At 40.8% G+C, this 16,097-nt stretch overlaps 2 protein-coding genes across 2 annotated transcripts; one reads left to right on the forward strand and one right to left on the reverse strand.

Annotated features, from left to right (window-relative positions):
* Positions 1–255: 255 nt before the first annotated feature.
* LOC146977538 (heat shock protein 30-like) lies at positions 256–1,800 on the reverse strand. The gene is made up of 2 exons (XM_085794327.1): positions 1,783–1,800; positions 256–1,032 (listed from the first exon to the last, which is right to left on the reverse strand). Exons 1-2 carry the CDS (start codon positions 1,798–1,800, stop codon positions 256–258), a joined length of 795 nt encoding a protein of 264 aa, XP_085650453.1.
* Positions 1,801–10,379, forward strand: stbd1 (starch binding domain 1). The gene is made up of 3 exons (XM_085793846.1): positions 1,801–2,385; positions 3,620–4,002; positions 4,885–10,379. Exons 1-3 carry the CDS (start codon positions 2,091–2,093, stop codon positions 9,106–9,108), a joined length of 4,902 nt encoding a protein of 1,633 aa, XP_085649972.1. The 5' UTR covers positions 1,801–2,090; the 3' UTR covers positions 9,109–10,379.
* The last annotated feature ends 5,718 nt before the right edge of the window (positions 10,380–16,097 follow it).

The following is a 16,097-nucleotide window of genomic DNA, read 5'->3' on the forward strand; positions in this document are numbered from 1 at the left end:
ACTGCCGATTTTCAGGCACAGTTTGAAAAATTGTTGTTTCTTTTTCTAATATCTTCTACGATTGTCATCACATACCAGTATGTAAATCATTCATTTTTTGGATATTGGTTTACCTACATGTCTGTTTCAAATAAGAAAACATGAACAAAACATCAATTCAGAAATATTTATTTAATCATGTTCAGATACAAACATACAAAAGAGCATATCATTCATCCATATAAAATATTTCTCCTTGACACATCCACACTGTGATCAGTCCATGTGTTGATCTTTGTCCTGTGTCTCTGAGCTGCTGTCTTGTGTGTGCTGTGTGTCCTCCTCCTGGCTCCTCTTGATAGTCAGCTCTCTCTCAGCCTCAGCACATGGAGCTGTGGCTGCCTCTGCCTCTGCCTCTGCCTGGATGTGGAGCTTCCCGTCTGGAGCCAGGCAGCAGGTGACGGCTTCAGGCTTCAGGCCTTCAGGCAGATCAAACTCCTGTCTGAACTCCTGGAGTCTGGAAGAGTAGGAGCCTTTCCCGTCCTCCTGCTTCTTCTCCGTCTTCCCGCTGACTCTCAGCTTCCTGCCCACCTGCCTGACAGACAGCTCCTCTGGGGAAAAGCCTCCAGTGTCCAGGCTCAGCTTAAAGCGCTCTCCCTCTTTGTCCAGCTGGTAGGAGACTGGCTGCACACACACACTGCTCTCCTCCAGGATGTTGTGTTGAAGTTTGTCCATCAGCTCCTGTAGGTTTCTCTGCACTAGATCCTGCTGCTGGACTCGGAGCAGAGGTCTGACCTCTGGCCACAGACTGCGTACAGACCAGTAGAAGCTGACTGGACTAAGGGCAGACTGGAATCCATGAGAGCACAGCATCTTCGGTGTGTGTCTGTTGTTGAGTCCTCTTGTCAGATCAAACACTGTTAAAGTGTCTCTTGTCCTCTGTGTTGCTTGTGTTGGTAGTGTCTCAGCAGTGGGACTGTCCCAGCTTTTCTCCTCTAACTGGAGGAGCTCCAGAGTCTTCAGGAACTTTCCTGTTGTTACCACAGCTCTCCACTGGGGGGAGCTGATACTCAGGACTGAAGACGTCACGGGATCAAGCTCGTGTGTTCAGGAAATCTCTTTCATGTTAAAAAAAAAAAAAAAAAATCTCTTTCATGTTGCTACAGGACAGTTTCCTCAGTGTGCATGTTGTTCAATCTAAGTACATTTATGGTATAGATGAATTTTGTCTCTTTATCAGTAATCATATAGGTCTATCATAGAGATTTGAGCCAAATGTACTTATTTTGAATATAACCCTATGTTCTCCTGCAGTACACCTTTTACTTACATTAATCCAACAATTGGATTCCTCCCCATATTAACATTAATGTACTATTGCGTTTCGTTTAATCCAAGAATATTTCTGCAACAGATAACATGAATGTTGGCTCTTTATCAATAATCATATCATATATCATATTCTTCTCCTGATTTGTTCCTCATATTTCTTGGAATTTATGGAACAAAGTTGTGTAGTCATCCCTGTAACAAAAGCCTACTGAAAGCAAATAGACAGTGATATATACATATGGTTTTATCTATTGCTTTATGCTGCATGTGTGTTATTATTTAATCAAACGTGTCCAGTAACCTATCTTGAAAGGCTATCGTGCAGGGTGGGAATAATCTTTTGATTTCGTCTTGCTGATGGGACAGACACTCTCATGTGGGTTTCATTTGGGACATAATCTTATCAAACTTGGTTTCACTGTTTTCACACAGACCTAATCATCCTATCCGACGGATGTGACACATTGATACCCGATTCATTCGCTGCATCGTGAGCGTCTGTGTGAGACAGGCTGCAATAAACAACCTCCTTTCCCTTTTTTATGAATGAAGGCTGAGCACCCGTGATCCGGTCAGCCAATCAGCATCTCGCACCTGCAGCCCGTTCGCAGCTCTGCAGCAACAAGAGGTCACTACACTTGGAAACGTGGAGGAGAGAGGGGAGTGTGTCCGGCACAGCAGCGGCAGCCTGCTGCAGCTCCAGTCCGATCAGATCAGGCCTTGATGCGCACACACACAGTCACTGTCGAGGAGCTGTGTTATTTATTCAACAGATTACAATGTCGCTGAAGAACGGCAACACCGTGGCTCTGGAGAGGCGCATGGACCTCGCGTCGCTCTTCTGCATGATCGGACGCCACGGTCCCGCCGTGGCTCTGGCTGTGGTAGCGATAGTATCCGTGCTAGCGGGATTCATCATCTACCGGACCGTGAGGGGGAAGCGGAGGAAGGCCACAGCCGCAGCCGCCGACGGTGACAGCAAGAGCCCCGGAGAGGAGAGAGAAGCGTCGGTGATCCGATCTGGACTGGAGCAGAAGAGCCCGGAGGAACTGCTCAGCTCAGCAGAGTCAACAGGTAAAAGATCCAAATAATGAGACCGCAGAGAGGAAAGCTGCTGCTCGTTACAGGTGTAGGAATCCACAAGTCATAATATGATCATTTTATCGAGGACTTCTGCCTTAGTCTAATATTAAAGCAGAGCTAAGTGCTGAGGAATATCCTATAAATATATAGATATCCCCATAGGAAATACAATACTACAAATAAAACATATTGCCCTTTAACAGGGCACTTAGAATAATGTCAATACCATAGTTATAGTGTTACTGTAGTAGATATAAATAGACTCAGAATCATAACTGCACTACAAACCCATTTGTAAAAGCTGACCTCATTCAGATCAAACAGACAGTTTAAAGAAATAGAAATGATCTCCTTCACTAGAAATGTGGGTATCTTTGCAGTGATATTGTTAAAATTCCACTTGTGTTTCTGTAATTAAGTGGAAATGTGACCCACTTGTACTTATTTTGAATACGTTCTCTTAAAAGAAGGAAACACTGTTTACATTAATCCCACAGTTGGTTTTATTAGATCCGCTCCAAATTAAAATTAATGGACTAAGCATAAGATTATGACATGTTATTGTAGTTTGGACTAGCCAATACAGTAATACCAAATATAAGTAATATATAATTACATAACACTCACAGAGGGCATTTGCTTATAGCACACGACTTAATGTGTTTCATTCTGTTTAATTAGCTAATGATAAGAAAATATATGGTACAATTGGAAATACAGGACTTGCATGTGAAAAAGTTTCATCTATGTGATTTGTTTCAAACAAATTATACAAATCAAATAAAAGTAAAACATTTCAACATGGAACTCTCTCCTATGTTCTTGTAATTTAGCATGTGGCAACACTGACTGACTGCTGACAAATAAGGGTATACAAACAAGATTGTGGCCATGTCAATCACTGCCGATTGTATTGATTGCTTTTCCTCTGATAGTATCATAATGTGTCATTCTGTCATTTGTCATCAAGTACAAAGGTGGAAAAGACTATATTTGTCCTTTGTAAAACACTTCAGATAAATTACGATTAGATATTGATTTTGAATTTTGAATATTGGTTTGTGAAACTAAATGAAATGAAATAAAACTAAAATTAACTCAGACTATTATATTGTAAGGTTTATTAGTTGACAGTATAATTTTATGCAGTTATTATTACGTATCTACTCCTGCAAATTGATTAAATAGAGAAGCAAAGTTAAAGTTCTACTCTTTTTTTCAACAGATGTGGGTGATGAAAGCTCATCAGACATGAAGGTCAGGCATCGCCGAGCAGCTGCCACGGCCACTGCCTCTGCTGCTGAGAGGGAACCTCCACTTTATTCTCCTCCTCAGAGTGACATCCAAATCCCAGACAACAAGCACAGGCCTTCATATGACACAGAGGAAATGACAGTTTTGCTGGACTCTGACAAAGTAGCAGAAGAGGCCGCTCCCAACCCGCAATGTGACACTCACACAGTGGCTGAAATGGAGCTGCAGGGTGCCGGTGATTTCTACCAGAGTGCAACAGATGACACCATTAAGGATGTAACAGAAGAGGTCAGAGATAATGATAGCTGCACCAAAGAGCCGGAGCTGATTGATGATGAAAGAAACGAGGAGAAAGTAAGCAGCCCTTTCATCCAAGCTATAGAGAAATTAAAGTCACAGTTGGCCAGTTAGATTAATGACATTTTAGGAAGTTAAACATTGGCCTAGATAAAGGCAGTAACATTTGTCTATTGAGTTTGTGTATTCTGTAGGCCCAATTAATGATTTTATATCAACAATAAACAAAATAACTTGTTGTGTATGCTATTTTTTAAATCTCTGTGTAGCTTATAAATAGAATTAGCAACTGACTAAGTGCAACATTTCTCAGTTTAAAGAGTCATTGTGTTTTCCTCAGGAGTTTGAACATAGATAACCCTGGCTGATCTTTGCTAATGTTGGCTAATGTTGCTAATGGCTGACTGTTGGATGTGTAAATAAGCAACATCTTGCTAGCATATTAGCCTGAACTACCTTCTGTGAGGTGATGATATCTGAGATGATGTAGAAATCTCAGCCTGATGGGATGTTCTTCTGCCCCTAAGTGGCCAAAACCATAAATAAATAAAAATGCAGCTACAATCTGCTTTCTTATTGAGAGTTAAATAAAGATGGAGCCCACTCTTAATGTCTACATGGCAAGGAGATGTAGATTAGTTTAGCAATGCCTACTGATTACAATGTGATATCTTGTTTTTTGCCTCAATGTAAGCAGAGGCTGACTGTAGCTTCATATCTAAAACTCAGTGAATTTTCCAAAGTTACTGAACTATTTTTTAAGGTTTTGGAACACCAACCCTGTGGGGAATGGATATTTCTCTCACACATCTTTTTCTCTTAGACCTCATTCTTTCTTCAGTTTAAGACTATAGGCTGGAAATTCAATCAGGCAGTTTGCCTTTTACAGTGGTGTAACTTATATTATCGTGCATTCATTTTCTTTTCCTGTCTTTTCAGGTGTTCAAAGAAGATGAGTATGTGATAATTGACGAAGATGTTTCAGATGAGAAAACCAGACAAGAAGAGGAAACGTTTCAGTGTGCTTCAGATAATGAGATGTGCTCTGACCAGGCCTCTCACACGTATGACAATGTTGCTGATGACAGACTACAAGATAATGAAACAATAAGCCAGGAGTCGAACTTGGAAGAGCCTGTTGTTTGCGTACAAGATGCACCTGTCACTTGCACCTCTTTTGGCAAAGATGAGGAGTCTGAGCAAGAGAATCACCATTCAGATATTACAGACCACATAGATTATTCCAACGATCACTTCTCTCCAGAAGAAGAGGAGAAAATTGAGCATCAGGAGGCAGAAGGAGGGTTTATCGCCCAACAGTTAATTCCTCAACAAGATGCAACCCCGTTGTCAGCATCTGAACAAGAACCAAACTTGTCGTCTTCACAGCTCGACCAGTGTGATTACCTAGACCAAGAGAAAGGTGCTCTTTTCACAGTGGCTGTTGAAGAAATCAATGAAACAGGTGACTTTGTAGTGTTGCCTGAAGGTAGCACTGACTCCCAACTGACAAATGATGAAGTCTGTGACAAATCCAGTGTTGCTGCTGGTTCTCATACTATTGAAAATCTAACTACGGCTGTAAAAAGTGAAGAAATATCTCGTCCTGAATCGCCATCTCACTGCCTCGACAAAAAAAGTGACGATGTAGAAGTTGATGAAAATTCAGAGGAGACGACTGTGATTTCTGCTATTGATCCAGCAGGAAATTCGACCCCAGCTGCACTTGTTAAGTCTGAAAAAATATCCTGTCCTGACACATTGTCTTTCTCCCAAGACCAACAAAGTGTCCATAAACAAGATGATGATTTTTCTACAGTCTGTGCAGCTCCTGAATTCAACGACCCCTCACCACGGTCTGATGGGCAACAACATCAGATTGAACAAACAGATGAAAGTGAACTGACATGCAGTCACAAGAAAGATGTTCTTTCCACTGTGACTGATGAAGAAAACAATGAAACTGGTGAATTTGTTGTGTTGGCTGAAGTAAACACTGACCCCCGTATGATAGATAATGAAGCCTTTGACAAATCCACTGTTGCGGCTGGCTCTGACACCGTTGAAGATGTAACTGCATCTGTAAAAAGTGAAGAAATGCCTTGTCCTGAATCGCCATCTCTCTGCCTCGACGAGAAAATTGATCACATGGAAACGGATGAAACTTCAGATGAGAGAATTTCTGCTGCTGCAGTTTGTGATAATGTGACCCTCATCACAGCTGCAGTGTCTGAAGATACATCTTGTCCTGATATGCTGTCTTTGCCCCAAGACCAACAAAGTGTCCAAACACCAGAGAACGATGATCCTTCTGAATGCACAGTCTGTTCAGCTCCTGAATTAGAGGACAACCTGCTACAGTCTGATCAACATCAGGTTGAGCAAACAGATGAAAGTGAACTGACATGCAGTCAAGAGAAAGATGTTCTTTCCACTGTGGCTGTTGAAGAAAACAATGAAACTGGTGAATTTGTTGTGTTAGCTGAAGGAAGCACTGATCCCCATATGATAGATAATGAAGCCTTTGACAAATCCACTATTGCAGCTGGCTCTGATACTGTTGAAGATGGAGCTGCATCTGTAAAAAGTGAAGAAATGCCTTGTCCTGAATCGCCATCTCTCCACCTCGATGAAAAAATTGATCACATGGAAACTGATGAAACTTTAGATGAGAAAATTTCTGCAACCAATGTGACCCTAATTACAGCTACAGCATCTGAAGATACATCTTGTCCTGATATGCTGTCTTTCTCCCAAGAGCAGCAAAGTGTCCAAACACAAAATAACGATGATTCGTCTGAATGCACAGTCTGTTCAGCTCCTGAATTGGATGACAACATGATACAGTCTGATCAACATCAGATTGAGCAAACAGATGAAAATGAAGAGAAAGCTGCTCCTCCCATTGTGGCTGATGAAGAAAACAACAAAACAGGTGAATCTGTTGTGTTGACTGAAGAAAGTACTGACTTCCAACTGAAAAACAATGAAGCCGCTGAAGACAAATCGAGTGTAGCTGCTGGTTCTGATACCACTGAAAATCTAACTGTAGTTGTAAAGAGTGAAGAAATGACTTGTCCTCAGCTGCCATCTATCTGTCAAGATGCAAAAACTGACAACGACGAAACTATTGACGAGATGGCTACTAATGATGCAGCAGTGAGCCTAACTACACCTGAACAGTCTGAGGAAATATCTTTTCCTGACACGTTGTCCTTCCCCCAAGACCAACAAAATAACAATGATTGTTCTGAATTTAACGTCAGTGATGCTCCCGAATTTGACGACCACCCTCCACAACCTGAGGAGCAACAGTGTCAGCCTGAACAGACAAACGAAAGGGAACTGACGAGCAACCAAGAGAAAGAGTCTCTTCCCACTGTGAATGATGAAGACAATAGAACTGAGATGGAACTAGTTGAGTCTCTAGATGTTGATACTAGTGTTGACAATCAGTCTGGTGCCAACACTGACGATGCAAAAGCTCAAAACCTGGGCATTGTGAATTACCCTGACTTGCTATTGGAATCTCATCAACCAGAAAGAGAAAAGAAAGATGAAGAAATAGCTCCACCCTTGGATAAAAACACAGATCTCACTGTTATTGACTCTGACTTAGCATCTCTCGAGAAAGACATTCGGTGTGAAAGCAGTGAAACCGGTGAATTTGTTGTGTTGGCTGAGGAAAGCACTGACCTCCAAACGATAAATAATGAAGGCTTTGACAAATCCATTGCTGCTGCTGGCTTGGATACTGCTGAAAATCTAACCACTTCTGCAAAAGATGATGAAACGTCCTGTCATCTGTTGACATCCAAAAGCGACCATGTGGAAACTGGTTCAACCTCTGAGGAGACGATGCATATTTCTGATGCAGCCGTTTGTGATAATGTTACTGTAACTGCTCCTCTTTTGTCTGAAGAACTATCTCGTCCTGACATGTTACCTTTCTACCAAGACCAACAAAGTGTCCAAATGCAAAATGATGACCTGAACCCTCCCTCGTGTCAGGTTCACTTGCCGTCTTTCGAGCAAAGTGAACCAAGGGATCATGACAAGGACAGCATGTCATCTCCTGGTGTTGGAGGAGAGAGCGGGATTTCAAGCATGGCAGTTAGTCCTGATGTACACGGCGCTGGTATTGACTTTGACATGACCATTGAAAATATGATGCCTCCAACAATGGATTGTGAAGAGAGGACAGAGGCTCAACATGGCCTGTTTGCTGGCCGTGTAACTGTTCCTGTAATTAATGAAGATCCAGCAGGTATGGTGTTTGGGCAGCTCTCCCAGCAACCCCACTGCGAGCACACAGACTGGGCTAAGTATGAGTCATACGCAGCCAACGAGGACACGTTCGGCCATGAGATTGAGGACAGATACCACAGAGCAATGGAGGAGTATGTGGTGCAGACTGCAACAAGCCCAATGATCTTAACCGAGGAGCTGAAAGAGCAGAGAGATGTGAAAACTGTTGTTGAGGTTGTAGAGATGAAGAAAAAGAAGGAAGAAGCAAGTGTTACAAAGAAAGCGGAAACAGAAGAAGAGAAGGAGAAAGAAGAGGACTACAACAAGACAAACATCAGTATCATGGAGGCGACTATGGACTATAACGAATGGATCACAGAGAGCAGCCAGGTCCTTCCCTGGATGAACCTCTCTACGCCACCTTTTGCCTCGCAAGACCTCACAAAAAGCGAACAGCTTACCACCGAAGAAACCCAGCACAGCTCCTCTCTCACGGATGCTACTTGTACAGATACAGATGTTCCACCTTCCACTGACATCAGTCAAACCAGCACTCTCACCCTGGTTGAAGAAAACACAGAAGGCAACAAAAAGGTTGTGGCTGTCCAGCCCATGCCCCAGAACGTCAACGTCACCTTCCGCATCCACTACGTCACACACTCTCCATACCAGACGGTGGCTGTCACGGGAAACCAGCAGGAGTTAGGGAACTGGAAGGAATTTGTCCCCTTGGAGAGGGCCAAGGATGGGCACTGGGCCACGGTGGTCAGCCTGCCTGCAGAGAGCCATGTGGAGTGGAAGTTTGTGTTGGTGGACAAGGGTGAGGTGTGTCGCTGGGAGGAGTGTGGCAACCGCCTCCTTGACACAGGCTTCGGGGACGAGCTGCTTGTGCACAAGTGGTGGGGATTCTTGTAGGGGGTAGGAGAAAGGGTGACGTGTATAGTAAGCTGTGGTACTAAATACTGGACCAGACAGAAATTCTATTTTGTATGTGCATCCTGTCAAGACTAAAGTGATAATGCAGTAGATTAAAATGAAAACCCAAAAATCATTAAGGTGTTAGAAATGAGGAAATAAAAACTGTTGTCATGTCTAGATTAAAACCTGGGCTCAATTTGACTGAATACATTTACAGGTAAGACTTGACCAACAACAATTTTAATATTTTAATATGTTTTCAGCCTCTGCAATGTGAGTATTATTGGCTTTTCTCTGTTTTGTGTCATTGTAAATTAGTTGCACAAAATATGAAATCCAAAGATGTCACATTAGGCTCTAAGATCTGACCTACAATACAACCTGGCAACCTGTTTTAACTGGTACATTATGTAATTTTACTATGTTTTAACAATGTTAATACTGTTTTTTACCAGTTTTAATCTAGATGACTGGCACTTTTTTGACCTACAGATTTCCTTGATATTAACAGGGCAGTATAACAGGGCTCCTCCGAATGGATTACCCTCTAATAGCCAATGATTAAGTGGATCTTTCAGTGAACTGCAAACGTTGCCATCAGAAGACAGAACCATTAGATAAAATGTCTTCTTCTTGTCTTTGGCAGTGTTTTTCATTATGCAAACTGCACCTCTTTAAAAAGCGGGTGATTTAATGCAAGTGTTAATTTGTAAATGGAAACTTTCTTGTACTGTCTATATGCTGCTTGACTCTTACCCAACAATCATTAATAATAATAAATGCACATAGTTCACTTTTACTACAGCAATAATCAAAGCAATAATTGTTCTGTGTACTGTATGGTTGGTGTTATATCAGGTATTCTAATGTGTTTACCACTAAACTGTGACATAGTTGTAACTTTGACGCTGCTTTTATCTCATGGGACACTGTGCATGCAAAACTGTCCCATTGTTGTTCTATGAATGTGCCTTTTAAACGTGATTTTTCTATTCATGGTGTTGTGATGCATCAACAGGTGTGTCTTTGCTGGACAATGTTTCCCTTGTTTCACTACAACCTTTATCGAATTAATGACACAACCTATTTGTCAAACCTACAGTATGCTGTCAGTTTCCTTTTCAAGTGATCACTGTAGACTGTGTCCTCTATATCTCAGATTATATCAGAATATCTTAAATGCAATATTCTGAAGATGATACTATTCTTGGATGTTATTAAGATGTAGTTGGTTACAAAATAAACAGATCTTCTAATTCACTCAAAGACGATGTTTGGAGGTTATTATTTGGTTCCATAATTAGTATAGGTTGACATTTTCTCAGCAATTTCATCAATCTAAATGTATAAAGCCCACTTAATATCCCTAAATTACAGTTATTCAATCAATTAAACAACTTTTTTTTTACACTATTATGTCCTTTAATTTAAATTTTTCCACCAAAAACAGAAGTGTTTGTGACAGGGTGAGTCTCTCTATTGCATTGTCTCATAGAGCAAAGATCTAATATGTCTACAAATTCTACTGTTTGTCATAGTGTATTCACAATTCAATGTTCTGTTATTTTTAAAACAAGCAACAATATGTGCAAATGAACTGTTGCTCTCCACATTTCTGTGAATCATTTACTGCTGTTGCAACAAACAAATAGTCAAACATCTTGTGAGGCAATGCACTAAAAAAAAACTCTTTTGAACTCATAGTTTCTTTGTATAGATATCTGCGCGTGGAGCCAAAAGCCAGGACCTTGTTTTGGGTCCAGCTGGCTCAGAGGTGGCTCATGCAGGGAAAGTGTCATTAGCAGGCATTTTTTCATGCCAACTTGTCAGTTCCACTCAGCTCAGCGCTAAAGGTGAAGAGACGTGCGCTTCGTGCTTCAAGTCCAAGGGCTCTGTGCATGGTGAAGAATGTGCACACACTCACACATGCACATGTACAGGTGCGGTTTTTGCTCACCCTGTAAATGATTAATCTGCACTGCGGGGAGCAGGAAGGCTTTTTTTTTTTTGTGAGGTGCTTTCAGAGGATAAAGCCGAATGAAAGCAGTGCTGAAAGCAAGAGGGGAGGTGCATTATGGGAAGAAAGGGGGGATTTCTTTTCATCTGTAAATGAGATGTTAATGGTTTGTTGGCAATCCAGCAAACAGTAGAGTTCAGAGTGAGCCATGCACATGAATCACTTACAAAGGATGATAATCAACAAATGTAAACAGATCATTTGATGTGAATGAAAAGAAGGCATTAGAGGAATAAAACGGACTGAGATAACAGCGAGAGTGGTGAAGAAACTTCATACGACTGACAAGCTGAGGACCTGCCACCATGTTCCATCTGCATGTAAGTGTGACTGTCTGTGAAATGTGATCCCTGCTCCACATTTGGAAGACCCCCTACATCCAATGTGACTCAAACGTACAGGGGCCTCCCCTCGATCGTATCGATCCCTGAAGCTTTGCAGTATTAACACCATGCACCTCTTAGACAAACAAGTCCTTGGGGACTCATTTGACCCACCTGAAACTGGGTTAAACAAGTGTATCCCTGATTTCTGTTGTCTTTTCTGTTTCAATATGCAAGTTCAAGGAACGTTTGCCCAAGTTCAGAGAGAGACAAATATAGACTAACTAATGTTGTGTTTACACTGAAATCACATTGGCTAACTAACGTGATCTCCTGGGTCAAGCCTGTTGGTTTTGTGTAAATGCGACACACTCCCTCACTGCTACACTACTAATGTGGTGGCTGGGTGTGTGTGCACTTTCTAAGGTTGAAGGTAATCCTTTATTTAGACACAAGGCTTACAACTGACACCACTCACATTCTACTTAATGCTACCATCTCTCTCTCTCTCTGTGTCTTTGTGTGTGTTTGTCTCTCTCCCACACACAGACACACACATCATTTGTCGAACATCTAAGCAGTTAAGCCAAAGCTGAATCTCTGTTAAGGCAAACGTCTTTACACTGAGTCAGGGGTCGACTTTGGGAACAGCCTTCTGACTGGCTGATCATACACAGTGAACAGGGCCATCGCATTAGCACCCTAAAATTATTATGTCGCAGCTTCAACTGGTAAAACTCATTTTCTTCCTCTCCTCTCCTTTAGGAATATCTATAAGCAGAGTGCCTCAGTATAGCTCACCTGGTGGTGCACATACCACACAGGCTCAGTGCTAACTACAGCAGCTCATTGGTTCCACTGTGACCTGTGGCCCTTGGCTGTATGTCATCCCCTGTCTCTCTCTCTCTCTCTCTCTCTCTCTCTCTCTGACTTCCCTGTCCATCTACTCCATCAGAATAAAGGCAAATATAACTTTTCAAAACAGAATATCTGTAAGCAGCTGTTTTTTTCTTGTAGTTTGATTCAGATCAGTGTCTCCTTTTTGTATTTAAAACAAAAGGTGAACGCACAGAGAAATATCACTTGAGTCTGTAGCTTCCCACTATGAAAAGAAGTAATTAATGTGTATAATCTGCATAGTTCCCTATGACAGATATACAGTTAGCGACTACCTGGTTAGCATGGTGGAGCAGCTGAGAAGTCAGAGCTGCCTGTTGGACAGGAACATCACTCCAAATAATATTCTTGTTGTTTTCATAACTATGCGTTATTTCCACTATGCACATAGATTTTTTAAAAAAAAGTTTGGCCTATAAACTGATCTGTGCTGTCTGTTTCCTGAAAGGAAAACGAGTGACCACCAACCTCTAAGGTAAAAAGAGGAGCAATCCTGCGCTCTTGTATTCATGTGAAATTGTTCCATCCTGTCCCACTGCTACTACAAATATCTGGTAGTCAGTGTGAATATTACTATTAAAACAGGGTGATTTGTGTGAGCTGGAAAGGAAATGTGATTCTCCCTCAGCCTGATCTTATGTTCCACCATCAAAACTCTTTACTCATGATCAGTGTATCACAGACAGTAAATTTTGCCTAATAGTTTTTGCAGGGTTAGAGTTACCAGTGGGGTGACCAGTTTAAAGCCTACCTGCACAAAACCTTGTTTTTGTCTGAATGTTTGTCAGTATTGACCTGCTACACATTATTTGCTCAGATAGATTATCTACAATCCAGCTGGTTAGTTCATTAATAAATTGTATGGTGATTTTGCTGTGAAGTTCTGATGATTTTCTGGACCAAAGTGTAGACAGACTATAGTCATCTCTAAAGCTCTGCTCCTAATCAGGCAAAAAATATATTACTGAACTAACAAACAGCAACATGTCATATCTGAGCCTGAAAATGGTCAACTGAGGGATGTAACTACATTATTTTCCTCAGAAATGCCCTCTCCTGTTTATAAAATGATGTCTGTTTGCTCTCAGTGAAATGCATTCACCTTGTACGGTTACTTCCTCCACACAGCAGCAGACTGTTTCCTGGTAGACTGAAACACACAGTGATCCCCTGCCTGAGCTGGACCACTACGTGTGAAATTCTCTTTCTGTTGCGGTTCAGTCTGCTGTCTCCTCTTACAGAGGCCGACCACTCCAACCACACTACTGCTTTCCACTTTGAAAGTTGACCCAGGAGGATTGTAGGAGAGTGTAGGAATGTATCTGTGAATATATGTTAGTTTGTACTTAATTGTGTCTTTGCCACAATGGTTGAACGCTTATCACTGAGTGTGCCTTCAGTCCCATCATCTCCTCTCTCCTCTGTCCCTGATTCATTCTAGTTTTTGCGTCATATGAGCAGGGCGCTATCTATTTTGAATCAAACTGCTGTTTATTCTTGGCACAATAAATATGAGTGTGTGTATTTATAACATCAAGGATTCAACTGTGTTTTTTTTTGTTTGTTTACTGATCCTCTATCGTAGCTTCTCATTTTCCAGTGATAGGGGCCAAAAGATTGGTTGTGGAGAGAAACAAAATACACTGGATGTTGATCTGAAGTTGTTTTAATGAAATTGTGAAGAAGGCCAATATAACAGTATCTGTATCATGTCATGATTGTGGTTAGGGTGTGCCACACAGGCAGGCTATTTATACAACATGCCAGTCCTCACTCCTGTTCCAAGCTGTAGGATCATGCAGTGACCTTCACAGGAGGCCTCAGAGCTGCTGACTGTGCATGGCCATAAGGGGTGGGGAGGGGGGAGCAGTGAGCAAGGGTTAAACTGGAGGGGAAGAAAGATATAATGTATTGAGTTCTTTTTTTTTTCTTTTTCCATTTAAACTCTAATGAAGAATCTGTTTGGTTTTTGTCTGTCAGATTGTGAGAAGATCATAGAAGCAACATCTATATTTAACAAACAAGATTTAGATCATTCATGTGTATTATAGTATTCTGTATTCCTCTACTTCTTTGTCTTATGCCTTTTGTGAGTATTATAGTTTTTGTGTTGCTCACTCAAAGTTCACATTTCTGCACAATCCCAACCTGTTCCTTGAAAATCAGAGAGCTTTTCTGGATCCACGCCATACAGGGACAGCCCACCACCAGTGATGTCATCGTTTAACATCTCAGAGGACACTGCGGTTGCGGGTTGAATGCAGTATGAGTGTGTGTTTGTGTGTGTGTGTCTACGGACAGACTGTATAGTGCAGTCTGCATGTAGGCTAAGCATGAGTGAGAAGAGAGCGTGTGAGAGTGAGAGGAAGCGCACAGCTGCATACATAATGCAGGCAAATGTGGGAGAGGTGTGTGTTGAAACATCCTAAAAGAGGTCAGTTTATGAAATATTAACAATCGCAGATATTTTTGTCCCCCATACAAATTCTGGAAACTCTGGTCATATAGAGGTTTTTGTACTGTAGCTATGTTTTTAGCAACCAATCTACAGCAGATATGTGGTTTTATAATAATAACATTAACAGTAATAATGTTAACTAGTATCCAGTGGTATAAGGAAAACGGTGGTCCTGATTAAGTAATGCAAAAATTGTTTAAGAATATAAATAATGAATAAATAAATACCGCACATGGTGATAGAAGTCAACCAAGTTATTTGTTTTATTCACAGATTACCTCGTGTATAGACATTTAAACAACTGAGTCAGAAGTTACATCAGGCACCAAACAAATTTAAATTTGACTTTCACTTCATCCTGATTTATTATCAAGATAAAATGAAGGACACAATGGCAAACTAAGTGGTAGGACTGGGAAAAGTATTCCCTGTGATATACATCCTCTCTGCCTGTCCACACTCTGTCCCTGTTATGACACTTTAAGCATTACTCTACATTCATCTTACTGGCCCTGGAGGATTGAAAGCACAGTTCTAAAGACAACACTGACCCCTGGCTGTACTTTAAAAACACTGTGATCAAGTGGTACTTGCTTAAGTCATGAATATTAAAAATGACACACTGATAATTAACACAGAGCATAAAGAATAATAAAACAATAAAAAATATATTTATGTCAATAATTATGTAAACAGAGAGTGAAAATAGGTTCATCATGGATTTCTTTTTTTCCATCTTTCTCACCTTGAGTATTGACAATACACTTGAGTTTTTTTTTTTTTTAATAAAATACAAAACGCAAGTTCATGTCACAGACTGTGGTAATCCAGTTTTTCAAAATCAGTCAGTGGCAACCTTTTAAAAATTTTAATTTAACAATCTCAATATTATATTGTAAAGATTTGGTTGTGCATGACAGTATATTCATCTCACTGCATTTGAAACAATTATGTCCAGTCTACATATATTATTTCCCAAAGCTTAAGCTTTTTAGACTGTATTTCCCAAGCTGCTTTCACTCTATTTTGCTACCAGTACTAAATCAGACCTGATATAGGAGAGCCATCACAGTTACATAACTTTACCTAACAAAATGATTGTAGTAAGTTTGTAGTTAAAATAAAATGAATGGAATCTTTGGACAGTAATGCAGAGTACTGTGACGGTTGTACAAAACACTAGTGTGGTCATTTAAGGCTTAGTGTGATGCCACTATTTTTACAGTGATAACAACATTCATCCATAATAAAAAAAAAAAGTTTTTAAGTGAAAAGGTTTACCTGAAAACAC

Source organism: Trachurus japonicus, chromosome 12 (assembly GCF_045865225.1).
Source record: "Trachurus japonicus isolate A0001 chromosome 12, Traja_1.0".
NCBI classification, from domain to species: Eukaryota; Metazoa; Chordata; class Actinopteri; order Carangiformes; family Carangidae; genus Trachurus; species Trachurus japonicus.

Excerpts from the sequence above, each read along its gene's own strand:
- stbd1 (XM_085793846.1), top strand. The coding sequence starts at position 2,091 with ATGTCGCTGAAGAACGGCAACACCGTGGCTCTGGAGAGGCGCATGGAC. Across the intron at positions 2,386-3,619 it reads CAGCTCAGCAGAGTCAACAG|ATGTGGGTGATGAAAGCTCA; the intron begins GTAAAAGATCCA and ends TTTTTTCAACAG. Across the intron at positions 4,003-4,884 it reads ATGAAAGAAACGAGGAGAAA|GTGTTCAAAGAAGATGAGTA; the intron begins GTAAGCAGCCCT and ends CTGTCTTTTCAG.